Source organism: Perognathus longimembris, chromosome 12, assembly GCF_023159225.1.
Source record: "Perognathus longimembris pacificus isolate PPM17 chromosome 12, ASM2315922v1, whole genome shotgun sequence".
NCBI lineage: Eukaryota > Metazoa > Chordata > Mammalia > Rodentia > Heteromyidae > Perognathus > Perognathus longimembris.
In genome coordinates this window covers 65,378,393-65,396,702 of record NC_063172.1, presented here as the reverse complement: position 1 = coordinate 65,396,702, position 18,310 = coordinate 65,378,393, and the positions used below count along the sequence as shown (strand labels likewise).

The 18,310-nt window shown below is 39.8% G+C and overlaps 1 protein-coding gene across 2 annotated transcripts in view; it reads left to right on the top strand.

The window, feature by feature from the left end:
• Pde7a (phosphodiesterase 7A) overlaps positions 1–18,310 on the top strand; it is a 76,492-nt gene that overhangs the window by 42,803 nt on the left and 15,379 nt on the right. For both annotated transcript variants that reach the window (XM_048358357.1, XM_048358358.1), the window contains exons 3-5: positions 1,171–1,254; positions 14,783–14,934; positions 17,556–17,619. In XM_048358357.1, the coding sequence (XP_048214314.1) occupies positions 1,171–1,254; positions 14,783–14,934; positions 17,556–17,619 (300 nt within the window). The remainder of the gene's footprint in view (positions 1–1,170; positions 1,255–14,782; positions 14,935–17,555; positions 17,620–18,310) is intronic.

The window sequence follows — 18,310 nt, the reverse complement described above, 5'->3', positions numbered from 1 at the left end:
GGTGTGTGCTTGCTCTGGAAATGCTGCTGCACGGGCAGAGAAATCAGAATGCCACGTGGGTTCATATAGGACCAGCAGGGGCTTATAAAAACAAAGCTCAACAACCAGCCGAAGACCTTGCGCATACCCAAGTGACAATGAGAAGGAAGAAGACTGGCAAACGCTCTAGGCAAAGTCTGTAACATTTTAGTTCACTGTGCTTTTTTTAACAAAGAAAAAATCTTGTTTCCATTTCCTGGAGTTCGTTTTGATAAATATGATTGTATATGATCAGAAGCACATAGGCATTGTACCTTCCTCCCTTAAGAGCATCCTCTGTTGCCCTCATGGTATTGAGCATCCTCTGTTGCCCTCATGGTATTGCATGTCTTGAGGCCTGTGTCGTGTCCCAGTATATTTTTGATCTGGCTTGTGCATATGAGAGGAAACATGCGCTATTTGTTTCACTGAGCACAGCTTACCTTACTTAACATGATGTGTTCACTGTGCATTTTTTTTTTTTTTTTTTTTGGCCAGTCCTGGGGCTTGGACTTAGGGCCTGAACACTGTCCCTGGCTTCTTTTTGCTCAAGGCTAGCACTCTGCCACTTGAGCCACAGCACCACTTCTGGCCATTTTCTGTATATGTGGTGCCGGGGAATTGAACCCAGGGCCTCATGTATACGAGGCAAGCACTCTTGCCACTAGGCCATATCCCCAGCCCCTCACTGTGCATTTTTTGAAATTGTAAAATGCTCGAGGATAGCTAATAGAGTTTTCATGTTTCATATCCCTTTGTAGTCAATAAGTGTTTGCTTTTTAATCCGTTTTGTTCAGGTATTCTATCTGCAATAAAAAACATTTTTGTTGTCCACTGCTCTTCTCTTTTTAAACTCCATGTGAGTGACTAGATGCTAGGTTGGATTATCATATGCTTTCAGAAGACTAACTTTTAAAATATAAATAAAATTATTCTGATTATTATTGTAAGGGTAAAGTGTTTTTTTTTTAAATAATTTCCTCAACCAGCCTTACAAGTCAGTACTGAAAATTTATGAACCCCTTTCAGTAAATCAGCTCTGAACTGTTTGTTCTGTGTATGTCAGGAGGGCAGTTCGTGGACCTCTTGGGTGTGTGGGAGATTCTTCACAAATAACGCCCTTGTTTATGTTTTGTTCTTGATCCTGCTTAGGAGATGTACGGGTGAGAAGTCGAGCAGGATTTGAATCAGAAAGGAGGGGGTCGCATCCATACATTGATTTTCGTATTTTTCATTGTAAGTATTGGCGTTCGCAATGTTTTTCTGACTTTCAAAACTAAATTTCAAGTCCTTATACAATTATGTAGTTTTCCAAGGGAAAAAGAATTTTTTTAAGCTGTATATATATTTGGAATTTATAAAAAACATTAGGTCATAAATAATACTGTATTATAGATAATGTTAATAAATGTTTAGATATAACTAGAAAAAGAGAATATTAAAATCCTAAACCTGATACAGTTTTACTTTCTATATTTTTAGTTGTTTATTTGCCTTTAATACTTGAGACATTTTTGTATGCAAATGATTTTTATAAAAATATTTCAATAATTTAAGCAAATGTTATTCTTTTGGTTTATTTGAAAATATACGACACCTTCAGAGATGCTGGTGGATGCATATTTTAAAAATAAACAGTTGTATAGCACTTGCTACTACTTGCCTGTGCAAGGCCCTGATTTCAAACCCCAGTACCACCATGGATGGATGGATGGATGGATGGATGGATGGATGGATGGATGGATGGATACAGACAGACAGACAAACATTCCAGATAGTTCTAGCTTATAATGGAGAAAAGGGGTGGGGAAAGCAAAACTTTTATACCCCTTAAGTTTTACACATATTAAATGTGTGTTGAATAAAGTAACATTCTAAGAAAAATGAGAAAAACTGGACAAAGCAGAAGACATCTTCACATGTATCAGAATATTACTATAGCTGAGAAATGAGCCTGAGATTTTCAGGCCAACCATTCCCTGAAATGATATGTGCTGACTGTGAACAAAATCAATGGTTAAGAAGGTGAGCAAAGTTTGTGAGGAGCACCAAGGGCTAGAGAAACAACGTGTTTAGAGCCCACTTTGATTGCAGGGACAGGTTGGGGATGAAGGTGCTGGTCAGTCTTCTAAATTTGGATTAAAACCTCAAAGTAAAAAGTTAAAACCTCTAGCTTAGAAATCCTAGCTTTGAAATATCTCAAGCACTGATTACATTATGCTGAGATATTTCTTGTTCCTCAGAGTTGCTAACTATAAACCCAATCCTGAGAAATGGCTCAGGTAACATTGGTCAGAGCTTTTCATTCCTGATACACCCAATAAAAATGAGCAGAGATACTCAGGCTCATCCTCTGGGAAGGATTAACTCTTTCAGTAGTAATTAATTTTAGGTGCAAAACAATTGCTTGCTTTTTTGTGGGGGGAAGGGGTGCTAGTACTGAGGTTTGAACTCAGGGCCTACCTCCTGTCTGTGAGCTCTTTTTGCTCAAGGGTAGTGCTCTACCACTTGAACTATATAGCTCCAATTCCAGCCTTTTGTGGTTAATTGGAGATAAGAGTCTCAGAATGTTTTTCTGCCTGAGCTGCTTTGAGCCAGTCTTCAGATCTCAGCCTCCGAAGTAGCTAGGATTACAGTCATGGGCCACAGGTGCCCAGAAAACAATTGCCTTTTTTATGTACATGATTCAGTGAACCAGGAATAAACTGTATTTGGGGTTTGGCTTGCTGTGCTGAACAATGACTTGGCCCTCATTTGGGCATTCAAACAGAGCTTGCTGAGGTGGCTGCACAGGGCCTTTATACGTCTGAGACAGTGGTTCTTCTCATGTCATCTCTTAGGTAGCTTTTGCACTTTTACATTTGGTGCCAGCGCTAGAAAGGCTAGGATTTCTGGGGCTTGCCAGCATTTCTCTGTTTAAATGTCAATCTCAGGGTAGTTGGACCTCTTACATGATATCTGCCTTCTCCTAGTACTCAGCATTTCGAAACTGAAGTGTAGAAATCCCTAGTCTCTGAAGGTCTGGGCGAGTTCTCTGGCAAAGTATCACATTTCCATAGTCTGTCAGCCACATCACAGAACTGACTCAAGCCAATGGAGAGAGAATAAAGGTCACAATTACAAAGGGACTAAGGTCAAAACATTTTTAATCTTCCATCTTTAATCTGGCACAAAATATGTTGTAAAAGTAGAGTCCCACAGGAGAGGGAGAATGTAGCGAAACATTCTTCGAAGAAATGATGCTGAGAAAGCTCTAAAAGTCTGATAAAAGACATTAAGGCACAGTTTTAAGAAATACTGTAGGGGGCTGGGAGTGTGGCTTAGCAGTAGAGAGCTTGCCTAGGATGCATGAAGCCCGTGGTTCAATTCCTCAGAACCACATAAACAGAGAAGGCCAGAAGTGGCTGTTAAGAGGTAGAGTACTAGCCTTGAGCAAAAGAAGCCAGGGGACAGTGCTCAGGCCCTGAGTCCCAAGCCCCAGGACTGCCCCACCCCCCAAAAAAATCGTGAGTTAGAGCACCAGTGGCTCATGTCTATAGTTCTAGCTACTTGAGAGGCCGAGAGGGGCTGGTTGTAGTTCTAGGTCAGCCCAGGCAAAGAAGTTCATAAGACCACTACTCAAGCTGTAGCTAGTCACAGTAATCCACACCTGCCATCCTAAGCTATTTGGGAAACTGAGATTGGGAGGGTTTTGATTCCAGGCCAGACTGGACAGAAATGTTCTTGAATCTCCATCTCAACTGAGGAGACTGTATATAGTGCTTCCTGCCTGTCATCCTCACCCTGATGAGAAGCCTAAATAGATTGCAATCCAATTCTCCACCTGTACCCAGGCATGAAGTCAGACTGTATCTCAAAAAATAACCAGCACAAAAAAGGGTTTAAGTGGTCCATGTGGTAGAGCACCTGTCTAGCAAGCACAGGCTTCTCAGTTTAAACCCCAGTACTCCCCCCCGCCACACACACACCATGAATTTGGAATTTCTATTGAGATCATTTATTTATGAATTAGCTGATATTAGACTAGTCCTGTGGCTGTTTATTTAAAAAAAACTTGAAGAGTTTAAACCTTGGGAAGACATTTAGAAATGTTCTGTGTTCTACTAAGGGTGGAGGTATTTGATAATCATGAAATATCTTTGGCAAGGCATGTTTCCCAAAGCTCTCATATAAATCTGGAGTCAAGGTTAGTCTGGCAGCATTGTTGGAGTGATTTTGCTTAAATTAATAAATTCTGAAATTTTAAAGTTCTGCTCTGGATGTTTGCAGCATAGAAAAGCTTTCATTCTTTTTTTTTTTTTTTTTTTTGGCCAGTCCTGGGCCTTGGACTCAGGGCCTGAGCACTGTCCCTGGCTTCTTCCCGCTCAAGGCTAGCACTCTGCCACTTGAGCCACAGCGCCGCTTCTGGCGGTTTTCTGTATATGTGGTGCTGGGGAATCGAACCCAGGGCCTCGTGTATCCGAGGCAGGCACTCTTGCCACTAGGCCATATCCCCAGCCCGAAAAGCTTTCATTCTTTACCAGCTTTATTTTTGCACATGTGTGATACTTTTTATTAGTCTCTTCACGCTAAAATTTTTAATAATTTTTCCTCAGATATGACACTCAGTTTTCCTTTTATTTTGTGTTGGCAGTCCTAGGATTGAACTCAAGTCCTTACTAAGTCAGCTGGAGCCATGTCCTTAGTCATTCTTGCTTTTTTTTTTTTTTAAGTTTGTTTTTCAGATAAGGTGTCACACTAACTTTACCTTACTGACATTAGACCATTGCTCTCCTACGTCAACCTCCTAAGTAGCTAGGATTACAGCACCAGGCTTGATTACTTTCTGACAAATATTTCAACTGAAAATGTTGACATTAGTACTTTTCTAAGGTCCACAGAGAAACTTCAGCTCTCACACCATTTCAAATTGCCCTGTCTCTGGGTATTCCCACCCCTCCCCCCCCCAAGGCACACATTTCTGCTCTTCTTTCATTGAATCAACTTGTTCTTAATGCACCCTACTGAGAGTCAGCTGATCATACGCAATATATGTACTTCACAAATGGGGAGGAAAAGATGATAGGGGTGGGGGAGAGAGAGAGGGAGACTAATAGTGCTAGCCCGACAGGCATTCACTCCTACCACAAAGGTCCAGAATGCTTAGCTCTGTATGTGGGCTCCTTCACCCCGAAGCTTCTGCCCAGAGCTCTGGGTGCCAGTTTCCCCCTCACAGGGCTTTCTCACAGCCCTGATAACCAAGAGATTATTTTCTATTTTTGACCTAGTGGCTTAGATTCAATAGACCTCAAGTAAAGGTCCCAGATATTACTGCAATTACTTGTTTTCTATGTTCATTGGTCATATAGCTGATTGGTTGAAATACATTGAGTGTGAAATTGTACATGATGAAATGAGTTTTATATTGATATTTTGTCAAAAATTGTTTGAAGGGGTGACGTCCAAAAATTGTACTCATTGTCTCACTTATGAAACTGTAACCCTTCTGTACATCACCTTCGTAATAGTAATCTTACACATAAAAAAATATGTTTCCTCTAAATGTAGTAATTCCTTTTTAGTTGGACACTCCTTTGCTTGTATAGTAACAAAAGAATGACTGCAGTGCTGTTCCCAGTGGCCCCTTAGGAGGAGGTGCTGGCATGGTTCTGCATAGCGTGGAAGCTGTCAGCTTGACAGTTCTCCTCGTGGGATTTGCCAAAGCCCATTGACGTCACCATCCTGGAGAGACGGATTCTGCCAGTGGCTGACAAGCTGTAATGCAAGGAATAGGCTTTGTTACAGTCTTTTTATGTCTACACAAATGCAGTCTTTTTTTCATTTTATGTTTATTTTTTTAGTTTTTGGCATGCAGCAATGTTCTAGCCCATGTAAATGGTTTTGCCCATTAGCCTGGGCTCTTCACTCATTTTAACACTACCCCACCCCGTGCTAGGCAGCAAGGGAGCTTTTCAGGATATTTACATTGGCACCTAAAAGCTCTTAACTGGAGGCTTTTAGTTTTATGTTATTTCTGATCTCTTGCAGCTTCTGGCTCATAGTAGAGACCGAATATATTTTATTGCACTGAATTGGCTGAAGTTGTCTATCTTCTACCATTTAGAGGATAGAGTTCTCTGAATGCAACCTGTGTTAGCTGTTAACCAAGTTAGGGTGCTGCCTTTCTCTTGAGTCGAGTATCTCATGTTGTCTTACTATAATGACTATCTATGAAAACACAAAATTGTCCCTAAACTCTCCCATAATTCCTCATGTGTGTTTGATTTTCTGTTGATTCCTGTCAAGGACATATTAAGAGTTGGATTGCTTGTTTCATAGTCATATGATATAAATGGCCATCTGTTTCTGTGTGTATCTTGAGTTTAAAGCTCTTATCATACTGGTTTTATTGTCTTAGGTTATCTCAATCTTCAGTTTTATAGTGGCTTCCATATAAGGTAGCTTTTGTATATTTGGAGGCTGTTGGTGCTTTTCTTCTTCACTTTAGACATAAAAGTTTGAGCTTGGCATTTCCCTTCACCCTTCATTTTTCTTTGTTATGGTATTGTCTCGTAGCTTTCTCCTACTCTACTCTCTGGTCATTACTTCCCTATTTATGAGCATACTTTGTTTCAACAGTTACTTATTTGGTCTGCTAAAGTGGCATCCATCTTTCATAATTTAGTTTCTCAGTGACTCTCTAGCATACTGCCGGCCTGCTCTTGTAGCTGTAGTAATACAAACTGAGGTCATATTTTGTCTGGAGTTTTTTATTAAGTTAAGTTTGTTCCCATTCATTTGCTTGTTTTGAAATTATATCCGATCCTCTCAAAGATAGCATTCCCTTAATCAAGTTCATGGAGATATTACAGGGGATAAAAATGCTATGTCCCTTTGTTCCTCTCTTTTCTGAGCCATGATTCTCTCTCCCATCTGTGTCAGTCTGCTACTACATGGGGATTGTAACGATGAATACTGCTTTATTGAGTTGCATTAAGAAATCTCATCCTGTTTCATGTAGATGTACTTTTTAGACCATATCTAGTTTGCAGGTGGCTCTGAAATGCTTGCATTTGAGAACCATTCATTTTTGTTGCTTCTTTGTCCTATATTTGGAAAAACAGAATGTTCTAGATGGGGTTCATAACACATATATTAACATACTAGAATAAACTAAAGAGGAGACACAGATTGGACTGTAATACAATTTAATGGTGGATTAATTCAACTTTGTACTCAAGAGAATTGTGGAAGTTAGAAATTTAATGTAAGGCTTAATTTTGTATGATATGTTTTGAAGGAAGTGTTGAATTAAGGCCTTTATTCTTTCTTAGCTCTCAAATAAGGAAGTTAGTATTTCATAAGTAAGGGGCTAAGTTCCTGGCCTGAGTATAAGCACAAAAAGGGTCCAGATACCAACTAGCCCAGCTCCGAGCAGTGAAAGTATCTAATCTGTAGCTGTTGCAGTAATCTTTTTGAAAAGCTTTATCTTTTATTTTATCATATCTTACCAGTGACCATGGTGTCATGTGAGCTAAGGTTATAAGAATAGCTTCAGGAAGAAGTACTACTTGTAAATTTCATTTTCCTGAATTTTGATATGAGTGACTATATTTTTATTTATAGTAGTAGTCTGTATTTTAGTCATTCTAATAATGATACTGCATATTTTGAAACCTTTTAGATATGTGCAGATATTTCTGTAGTATTTAGGTAAGCTGTGATTTTCAGGATGATGTTATATAGTTATGAAAAATCTAGTTTTATTAAAATAAATAGTATGAGGTATGTGTTTAAAATATTTGATAGTCAGCTGGGTTCCTGGAGCTAGTGCTTGTCGTCCTAGCTACTCTGGAGGCTAAGCTCTAAGGACCATGGTTCAAAGCCAGCCCAGGCGGGAAAGTCCATAAGATTCTTATCCAATCAATCACACACAAAAAACAGCAGCAACAACAACAACAACAAAATGTAAGTGGAGCTGTAGCCCAAGTGGTAGAGTGCTAGGCTTGAACCAAAAAGTTCAGGGACAGCTAGCTCACAGGCCTGAGTTTAAGCCCCAGGAATATAAGAAAGCAAAATAATGACAACAAAAGGATAATAATATTAGAGTGCTTGTTTCTTTGCTTAAAAAAGTGCAAAGATATATTACATGTATTATCTCATTTAATCTCTATGACAGTCCTTGGAGCCTATTTTACACATGAAAAATAATACTAGGGATCTTAAAGAATGTATTTAATGTCAGAAAACTAGAAGCGAAGCTGGAATTCAAACTGACCCATATCTATGGAATAAATATAATTACTTGTTAATAGTAGCCTTTTAGATAGGTTTCTTATTCTTTTTGAAGGAAGGTAGAAAAGAAGTGAGAATATAGAAAGTGTTCTATCATCTATCTATCTATCTATCTATCTATCTATCTATCTATCTATCTATCTATCTATCTATGTCTATCTATCTATTGTGGGTCATGGGTCTTGAACTCATGGCCTGGGCACTGTCCCTATTCTCTTCTACTCAAGACTAGTATTCTGCTGCTTTGAGCCACAGGGCCACTTCCAGTTTTCTAGTGGTTAATTGGAGGTAAGAGTCTTGTGCCTTTCCTGCCCCAGCTGGCCTTGATCTGCAATTCTCCAGATCTCAGCCTCCTGAGTAGCGAGGATTACAGGCATGAGCCACCAGGGCCCGCCTCCTTATTCTTTCATGATTTAATATGACCTTTCCCTGGACTAGAGTTAAAACCTTATAGCACTGAATTTTTTTTTTTTTTAATGAAAAATAGTAAAGCAGCAATTTCCAATAGTAATTCCTGGCCCTGTGTATCTGATTTTTGTAGCTTTAGTGGCTACAGGGCTCCCTCTTGTGGACCATTGAAGCAAATGGTGGTCAAGTTTCAAGATCAAGTTTTTGTTTTTTGGCCAGTCCTGGGCCTTGGACTCAGGGCCTGAGCACTGTCCCTGGCTTCTTCCCGCTCAAGGCTAGCACTCTGCCACTTGAGCCACAGCGCCGCTTCTGGCCGTTTTCTGTATATGTGGTGCTGGGGAATCGAACCTAGGGCCTCGTGTATCCGAGGCAGGCACTCTTGCCACTAGGCTATATCCCCAGCCCAAGATCAAGTTTTTTTCTGTGAAGGATCTCCCTTTTTTTTCTTCTTTTAAAATTATTTATTTATTTATTTATTTTCAAAGTGATGTACAGAAGGGTTACAGTTTCATACATAAAGCAGTGAGTATATTTCTTATCCAACTTGTTACCTCCCCTCTCATGTTTCTCCCACCTTCCCCTCTCCCTATTTCCCTTCCTCCCCGTGAGTTAGTTGTGCAGTTGGTTTACAGCATATAGTTTTGTAAGTATTGCTGTTGCATTGGTTTGTCCTTTTTTTTCCAGTCCTGGGCCTTGAACTCAGGGCCTGAGCACTGTCCCTGGCTTCTTTTTGCTCAAGGCTAGCACTCTGCCACTTGAGCCACAGCGCCATTTCTGGCTTTTTCTATATATGTGGTGCTGAGGAATCAAATCCAGGGCTTCATATATGTGAGGCAAGTACTCTACCACTAGGCCATATCCCCAGCCCCGGTTTGTCTTTTGTCCTTTGTAAGATGTGAATATCTGTGACAGGTTTGGCACTCAGGTTGGATGATTTTTTTAAGTCTATGGGAGAGTAGAACTTCTCAATATAGGTTGATTGTCCAGCCTTTTCCTTCTCAACGTAGACCTTGTATTTCCTGCATATCTTCTAATAGGTGAAAAAGAGAAAAAATACCTTTTAAACTCATCTGTTATTCTGCATTTTATTTTATTGTCCTAGAAGAGCTAAGCATGGAGGCCCATGTTCACTAAGTAATGATGCTCGTTTAGTTTGGTGGAGGCTGATCAGTTTGCTCGTGGCCACATAATGAGGTAATGTGATATTTTAGAAGAGAACCAGCAAAGCCAAATGCTCCTTAATAGTAACTTGATGAATTTGTTGAGCCCTTTGGCTTTCTAAGCTGGATTGGAATGTAGGTAACCATGTAAACTAGAACAAGCCTGAAACTACATGATCCTAGCTTGATGGAAGCTGAGCTTTAATAAAGACAAGTTTAATCTATTGTGTATTATGCTATGAAATAAATAATGACTTGCCTCATGTTACAGAATGAGCTCATGGGAATATTGGTAACAGGGTCACATTTTTGTGTAAATTGACCAGAGGATGAACTTTTCAGTAGTTATCCAAATGTGAAAGGGTACTGAATTCTCACACTCAGTCCTTCCTGTTTCTACTTCCTGAATGACATTGCTTCCGCTAATATTCTTCCCCACTGTGGCCTCTGCTGGCTTGTTTTACTCAAGTTTCTCTCTAGTCGAGTTGACAGAAAAGCTAGTACATCCGTCCTAACTGCTCCCCTCTTTATTACCCCAGGACATATCTCTAGGGGTTTTCAATATAAGGATTCTACTTCTGATCACTGTAGGGAAATGATATATGCATGTGGTAAAGGAGAGATGGAGGAACCCAGGGTGAGCATGAAGAAATTTAAAATTTCCAGGGGCTGGGGATATAGCCTAGTGGCAAGAGTGCCTGCCTCAGATACACGAGGCCCTAGGTTCGATTCCCCAGCACCACATATACAGAAAACGGCCAGAAGCGGCGCTGTGGCTCAAGTGGCAGAGTGCTAGCCTTGAGCGGGAAGAAGCCAGGGACAGTGCTCAGGCCCTGAGGTCCAAGGCCCAGGACTGGCCCAAAAAAAAAAAAATTTCCAGCAGTCGTAAAAGATGATCTCATGATATTTTATTCTTGATTTATAGTTCCAATCCCTCTATTAGATCACATCTGGAAGCTGTCTTAGGACAGTTAGGGAAACTGCTCTAATTTTCTTTAGAAAATTTACTTCCCATTTTGGCTTGTGTTCTTGTTTATGCATGTGTGTATTTATTTTATTTATTGTGGTGCTGGGGATGGAACCTAGGCCTCATGTATTTAAAATGAACTCTGTCACTTGATTGGAATGCGTTTAAGACAATATTCAAATGTGCTTCTTTTGTCTGCACTACTTTTGAGGATTTGTTCTAACGGAATCAAATGAATTAGTCTGTATAAAGGAGTTGGAAGAAGGTTTATTGCACAATTGTGAGAAAAAAAAGCAAGCAAAAGAAATTAGAAACAAAAGAAATAGTAAAAGATTAACTTATGTCAGTTTCATACTTGAGGATAGCGTAGAACTAGGAAAAATTATGTCACAAAGTATTTTTATCAGCACGAGAAGTTGTCCATTAGTTAAGGATTTGTTAATTTTTGTTTAACCTACTACCATGGTTTGTGCTTATAATCCTAGTGTCTTCAGAGGCTGAGATCTGGGAGATAAAGGTTTAAAGCAGAAAATTCCATGAGGTTCTGTCTTCAAAATAATCACCAAAGAGCCAGGCTAGAGGAAGTAGAGCTGTGATCTGAGTGGTAGAATCCTAGCCTGAGCAAAAATCTAAACCAGGCTGGAGGCATGGTGCAAGTGGTAGAGCACCAGCCAAGCAAGCTCAAGGTCCTGAGTTGAAACTCCAGTACTGGGGGGGAGGACAAGGAGGTGCTGTTAATTTCCTTGAATGAACAAAAGCTTATTTGTACACATATAGACAATAATGGGTGGTATTAACAGTAATGGGTGGTAGAGCACTAGCCAGTGAGCAAAATCAGGTACTGAGTTCAAGTCCCAGGCTTGCACACACACCAAAAGAAATAAAGCAGAAAATAATAAACAGAAGAGTATCTAGAGTGCCAGGATATTAACAGTGTTGTTTCTGGAGAGGCATGCGTACTACTTCCATACAATTTTGCCTCTTCTCAGACCTGAGCTAAGTAAGTAGTAAAGAAAAAGTGGCTGGCTAATCTCAGAAAGCATATTTAAAAATAATAGGATAAACAAGCTCTAAGGATTGATCTCCCTGTTGAAACTATCACTAAATGAGGAATAAATTACCATAAAAAACGCTTTCAGAACTCAGGGCTCTGATTAGATACACTGGCAAGCAGTTCATAAAGGGCATGGCTTCTGTTTTGGTACAGAGGGCATATGGATGAAAACTAGTGACCATCCTCATTCCTCCGCCTCATAGCCGGTGGTGATAGTATCTTTCCACACTGAGTGTCAAGCTGTGGGGTGAAGCTGTGCTGAAGCTGTGGGGTGAAGGAGGAGGATTTTGTTCTTGATAAATTTGGGGACTTATGTTTTAGTCATCTGGCAGACCTCTGAGAAATGGATGCATTTGTCTCTGTCCATTTCAGCCCTCTTGGCTACAGCAGCTTCCAAAGATACCAGCCAGACGCCGGTGGCTCATGCCTGTAATCCTTGCTACTCAGGAGACTGAGAGCTGAGGATTGCGGTCCAAAGCCAGCCTGGGCAGAAAAGTCCGAAAGACTCTTACCTCCAATCAACCACCAGAAACCCAGAAGTGGCACTGTGGCTCAAAGTGGTAGAACACTAACCTTGAGCAAAAGAACCCAGAGACAATGGCCAGACCCTGAGTTCAAGCTCCGTGTCAGCTACAAGTCAAAACCAAAAGAGAGGGAGAGACAGACAGACAGCCAATACCTTTCTCCACTCATTTTCTCCTTGGGAAGTCTTTGTCGGGTCACTGATAGACTGTAGAAATAATGAAACAAAACTTCAGTGACCACACCTAAGGAATAAAGAAAGCTAAATAGACAAGCACAGGCAAAAAATAGTTTGAGAAGATCATAAAATTCATGATTCTAGCTGGCTATAAGCAAAACTAAACAATCATAGAAAAGTGGAAGAAGTATATTCACCAAAAGTGCTCTAGCATAAAATTATCAGAATGCCTAATCCTCAAGAAAAAAAAAAAAGGAAGAATACTGTAAAGCCTAGGAAATGTTTCCGTTAAGCCTGTGCTTTGGAATTACTAGTGTTGTATTATTTTAATTTAGCTTAGTGAGCTAAATGAAAACATGGACAAATAACTAAAAGATATTAGGAAACTAATGTATTGAGACTCTCAATAAACTATTTAAAAAATAAAAGGAGGGGCTGGGGATATGGCCTAGTGGCAAGAGTGCCTGCCTCATATACATGAGGCCCTGGGTTCAATTCCCCAGCACCACATATACAGAAAACGGCCAGAAGCGGCGCTGTGGCTCAAGTGGCAGAGTGCTAGCCTTGAGCAAAAAGAAGCCAGGGACAGTGCTCAGGCCCTGAGTCCAAGGCCCAGGACTGGCCAAAAAATAAAAATAAAAAATAAAAGGAACCAAACAAATTCTGAATGTGGCAGGTACATTTAACTTAAATGAAAACTTCAGTGGTGCTCCACAATATGTGTGAGCAGGCCAAAGGAAGGATTTGTGGACCTGAAAATAGGAAAGCGAAACCGTTTGCTCAGACAGGTAGAAGGAAAAGAAGAAAAGTGGTCAGAGCCTGTCGTGTGGGTGGGTGCCATCAGTGTATGGATTAGTCACACACCACACGGAAAGAAAATGGAAGAAATTCAGTTCCCCAACCGGATGAAGATGTGCATGCTTAAGAAGCTCACCAAATTCCCCTACGGGTTAGCTTAAATGGGTGTACACCGAGAAATACAGTCAAGCTGTTGAAACCCAGAGAGTAAGAGAGAAGTGTAAATGCAAAAGCTCAGCAGAGCACTGGTGGTTCATACCGTAATTCTAGCTACTTAGGTCAGACCAGCCCGAGAGGCTCTTATCTCCAATTGACTAGCAAGAAAAAGCTGGCACTGGAGAGCACCAGCAAGAGAGAGTGACGGAGACAGAGAAAGAATGAAGTATAACTCAGCGCATACAAACAAGTGATAAGATTAATAGAGAATTTCTCATGAGAAACGCCCCAAAGCAATAAGATGATAGATTAAAAACACCTGTAATTCTAGCTGCTCAGGAGACGGAAATCAGAGGATCATGGTTTCAAAGCCAGCCTGCACAGGAAAATCCATGGGACCCTGTATTTCCAATTAACCACTAGAAGGCTGGTGTTAGAATGCTAGCTTTGAGAAAAAAAAGCTCAGGGACAGCACCCATGCCCTGCGTGTAAGCACTAAGACATGTGCCAAAAGAGGAAGAATAAAGAAGCAATGATTTGTTGATTCTTAGGCTTAATTTTCATGTTTTTTACTTTATGAACATTTTACTGAATTTGGTTTGGTTATAGAATTTAAAGATAACATATAATCTCTGCAAGATAGCTTTCATATCCAACTTCATTATTTTCTTAGTGCTCAATTAGTTTATTCTTTGGTACCCTTTAGTATATTCCAACACTAGACAGAAAATGGTTGTGTGACTCACTGAGAGAGAACTATTGATCTCCAACGTAGAACCTCATTTTTTCTCGTTTTTCACCTTACAGAATATTTATTCTTTAGAAACCTTATAGGCTATAAACCACAGCATTCCCCATGCTATCTCCGTTTCCTTTGAATAAATTATCTCAAGGAAATGTCTGAAATAACAATTCATTAGAATAAGAGACATTTGTTTGTAATTGTTAAAATCTCATAGGTAACAGCAGAGTGAGAGGTAATGAACAGCTCTTGGGATTAAAATTTAAAAACTGATTGTGAATCTAGATGCTCTTCCTTAGTGTTCTAAATCTTGTTATAAGTGACCAATGACCCTTTCTTTCTTAGCTGTTCAATTAAAAATAGAAATCAAATACTTCTGCTGTTCAAGAAATGTGTATAGTAAAGAATTTTAAAAATACGTGTACATAATTAGGAAGGGTATTATAAAAGTAGCACCTGCACAGGTTTTACTTGCTTTTGTCACCTTTCATTCCTTTTCTTTCAGCTCAATCTGAATTTGAAGTGTCTGTCTCTGCAAGGAATATCAGAAGATTACTGAGTTTCCAGCGCTATCTCAGATCCTCACGCTTCTTCCGGGGCACCACTGTTTCCAATTCTCTAAACATTTTAGATGATGATTATAATGGACAAGCCAAGGTATGTACAGGTTTTTTAAAGAAAGCATTGTTTTGATGAGTTTGCCGAAGGCTGATTTTTCTTCATACCATATGGATTCATAGGTCCCTTTTTGGTCTGAGAGAAGCAGTCGAGTTGATTGTTCAGATATTTAGTTTTTAATAACTAGGTATGACAGAGCAAAAGAAACTTCTGAAATAACTCAAGTAGTGAAAGTAGTTTCATTTATTATGACATTATATAAATAGTAGATCAATAGAACACTGAACTGTAAGATCACACAGAACCTTAATGCTGACAAGAACACTAGAGATTTCCTGATCTAATATCCTCTGTATTGTTAAGAAAGGTTAAGCCTAGGGAGCAGGGGACATGTTTTGTCAACTGGTTAGAGGTAAACCTGGCACAGGGAACTTAGATTTCACTATTCTCAAGTGCATTTTGCATAGTCTCTTACACCAAAGAGATCTTGAAGATTCAGAGGTGTCTAACTATATAGTGAGTATTATTTACTTTATCTTTAATATATTCCTTAACAAAAATGTCTTCAGGTTGAAGATAAATGCACTTGTTTTGTGTAAATATGATTTTTAAAAAATCTGAAATTTGCAGTCTATTTTAAAGGGTTTTTGGTTTTGTTTTTTGTCAGTTGTGGGGCTTGAACTGAGGGCCTAGGTGCTGTCTCTGAGCCTTTTTGCTCAAGTGGTATTCTACCACTTTGAGCCACAGCTCCACTTCCAATTTTTGGGTGGTTAATTAGGGATAATTGGGCTGGGAATGTAGCCTAGTGGTAAAGTGCTTGCCTAGCATGCATGAAACCCTAGGTTCGATTCCACAGTACCACAATAACAGAAAAATCCAGAAGTGGTGCTGTGGCTCAAGTGGTAGAGTGCTAGCCTTGGGCACAGAAAGGCTCAGGGATGAAGCCCAGGCCCTGAGTTCAAGGCCCCCCCCCCACCAGCTTAAATAAAACAACTCAGACTTTCTTGCCCTGCTGGCTTCAAACTACAATCCTCAGATCTCAGCCTCCTGATTAGCTAGGACTATAGGCATTAAGCCACTAGCGCCCAGCTTACTTTAACATGTTTTTGACTTAATAATTGTAGACCTCATATTATAAATTTGTATAAATGAAGCTCTAGTATCTTCTTGACAATTATATTCAAGTGAAAAAAAGTGCCATCTTATTTCATGAAAGGAATCAGTGGAAAATAGTCATACTTTTAAAAAAATTAAGTTTATAAGCTCTATTTTTTTTTCTTTTTCTTTGTGTTAGTATTGGGACTAACCCAGAGTCTGGGTGATATCCTTTCTTTAGCTTTTGTGCTCAAGGCTAACACTTGAGCCATACCTCCATTTCTTGTTTTTGTTGGTGGTTAATTGCTGATAAGAGTCTCATGAACTTTCTTGCCTGGGCTGGCTTCAAACATGATCCTCATATATCCTGCATAGCTAGGATTACAGGTGAGAGCCTCGGGCACCTTGCTCAAGCTATTTTTTTTAAATGAAAATATTGATGTGTGAGCTACTGCTACTACTAGCAGTGTCCTAAAGTGTTGCTCCTGTTATCTTAAGTGTTGATGCCACAGTGAATGTTTAGATTCAGAATAAAAGCTTTTTCTTGAAAATGCCCATAAAATGTTCAGGTATTATACAATGTAAAAAAAAAATGTTTTTAAGATCTTTGTGATGCCTGAGAATATGGCCCAGTGATAGAGAGCTTGCCTGGTATACATGAGGCCCTGGGTTCGATTCCCCAGCACCACATGTGTAGAAAATGGCCAGAAGTGGCGCTGTGGCTCAAGTGGCAGAGTGCTAGCCTTGAGCAAAAGGAAGCCAGGGACAGTGCTCAGGCCCTGAGTTCAAGCCCCAGGACTGTCCCCCGGCCCCCCCCCCCCAAAAAAAAGAGGGTTAAAAAAAAAAAGCAAAGTAAAACAGGCACCAGTGGCTCACACCTGTAATCCTAGCTACTCAGGATGAGATCTCAGGATCGAGGCTTGAAGCCAGACTGGGCAGGAAAGTGGTGAGATTCCTCTTATGTCCAATTAACTACCAAAAAGCCAGAAGCGAAGCTGTGACTCGGGGTGGACCACTAGCCTTAAGCAAAAAAGCTCAGGGGCAGTGCCTGGGCCCTGAGTTTAATAAATTAGCCCCAAGACTGGCACACATACACGCATGCGTACACACATACAGCCTGCTGGGTATATTGATGTGGAGTGTTTTTAACAGTATTTGTAGTTACTAAGTACTCAGTAGCCATTATAACTCATTTTTACTAGATTTCAGAAATTGATTTTCTAGACCATGTAACACGAGCCATATTTCTTTGATTCTAAATTCTTTTAGTATTCTTATAAAGTTTGTGATACTACAGAAATAATTGAAATAATGACTGCCCTTGGGGGATGTAAAATTCACTAACTGGAAAACAAAATAATAATCTTATTCTTCAAATGAGTTTATTTGGATAATTTTTGGAGCCAGTTGGAAAAGTCATGATTAAAATGAGAATGATAACATGGTATTTCTTAAAGCAAATTAGTTGCTTTCCACTTTCTTTAAGTTCTATATGAACTATCTACATATAATAGACAATGTTATTGGAATTAAATTACAGTAGGAATGTTTGGTTTTTATTTCAGTGTATGCTGGAAAAAGTTGGAAATTGGAATTTTGATATCTTTCTGTTTGATAGACTAACAAATGGTAAGTGAAGAATTTGATTCACTCAAGTTAATGTAGCTTCTAGAGATGACCCATGAATAAAACAGCCACGGATGGGGTAGAGCTTTCATTTATTTAGCTGTATTATAAGCCCTCTACTGGTAGAGGGAAAATCTTTTTGCCCTCCTACCCCTTTTCATGAATTTTCTAGAAGCAAGTAGGAAAAATCTCATATTTTCTTGTTTGTATGGTTACTCTTTGAGATAACCAAAAGTCACCCTCATCATGACTTGGCTAATTGGCAGTAATGCTACTCTTTTGAGTAACTCATTATGCTCTTATTTCGTCCCTTTTTTATTTCTTTTGCAATGTGGCATTTACATTCATGTTTTCTCACACTGTATTCCCGAGTGGATAGCTCTATAAGAAAGGAGCTTCAGCTACCTTCCAGAAAGCATCCTTTCTTGAAGCTTTTCTCTCTGTCCTTGAGAGGCGTGGCACATTGTGCTCAGCAATGGCTCCCTCTGACACTGCCTCCTTGTGGTGGGATGGGGCAAGCTTTAGCATCTCTAGGAGGGCTTACTGGAATCTGTAGACAATAAGAGTATTTGAAAAAAAATGCCCATGGGTGCTTCTGATGTGTTCCCCCCCCCGCTCCTGAATTTGGCTTAGTTTTATTTGGAGTGAGGGACTCGCGTTCCTTTATTCTTTTTAGAAACAGAACTGAATTTGC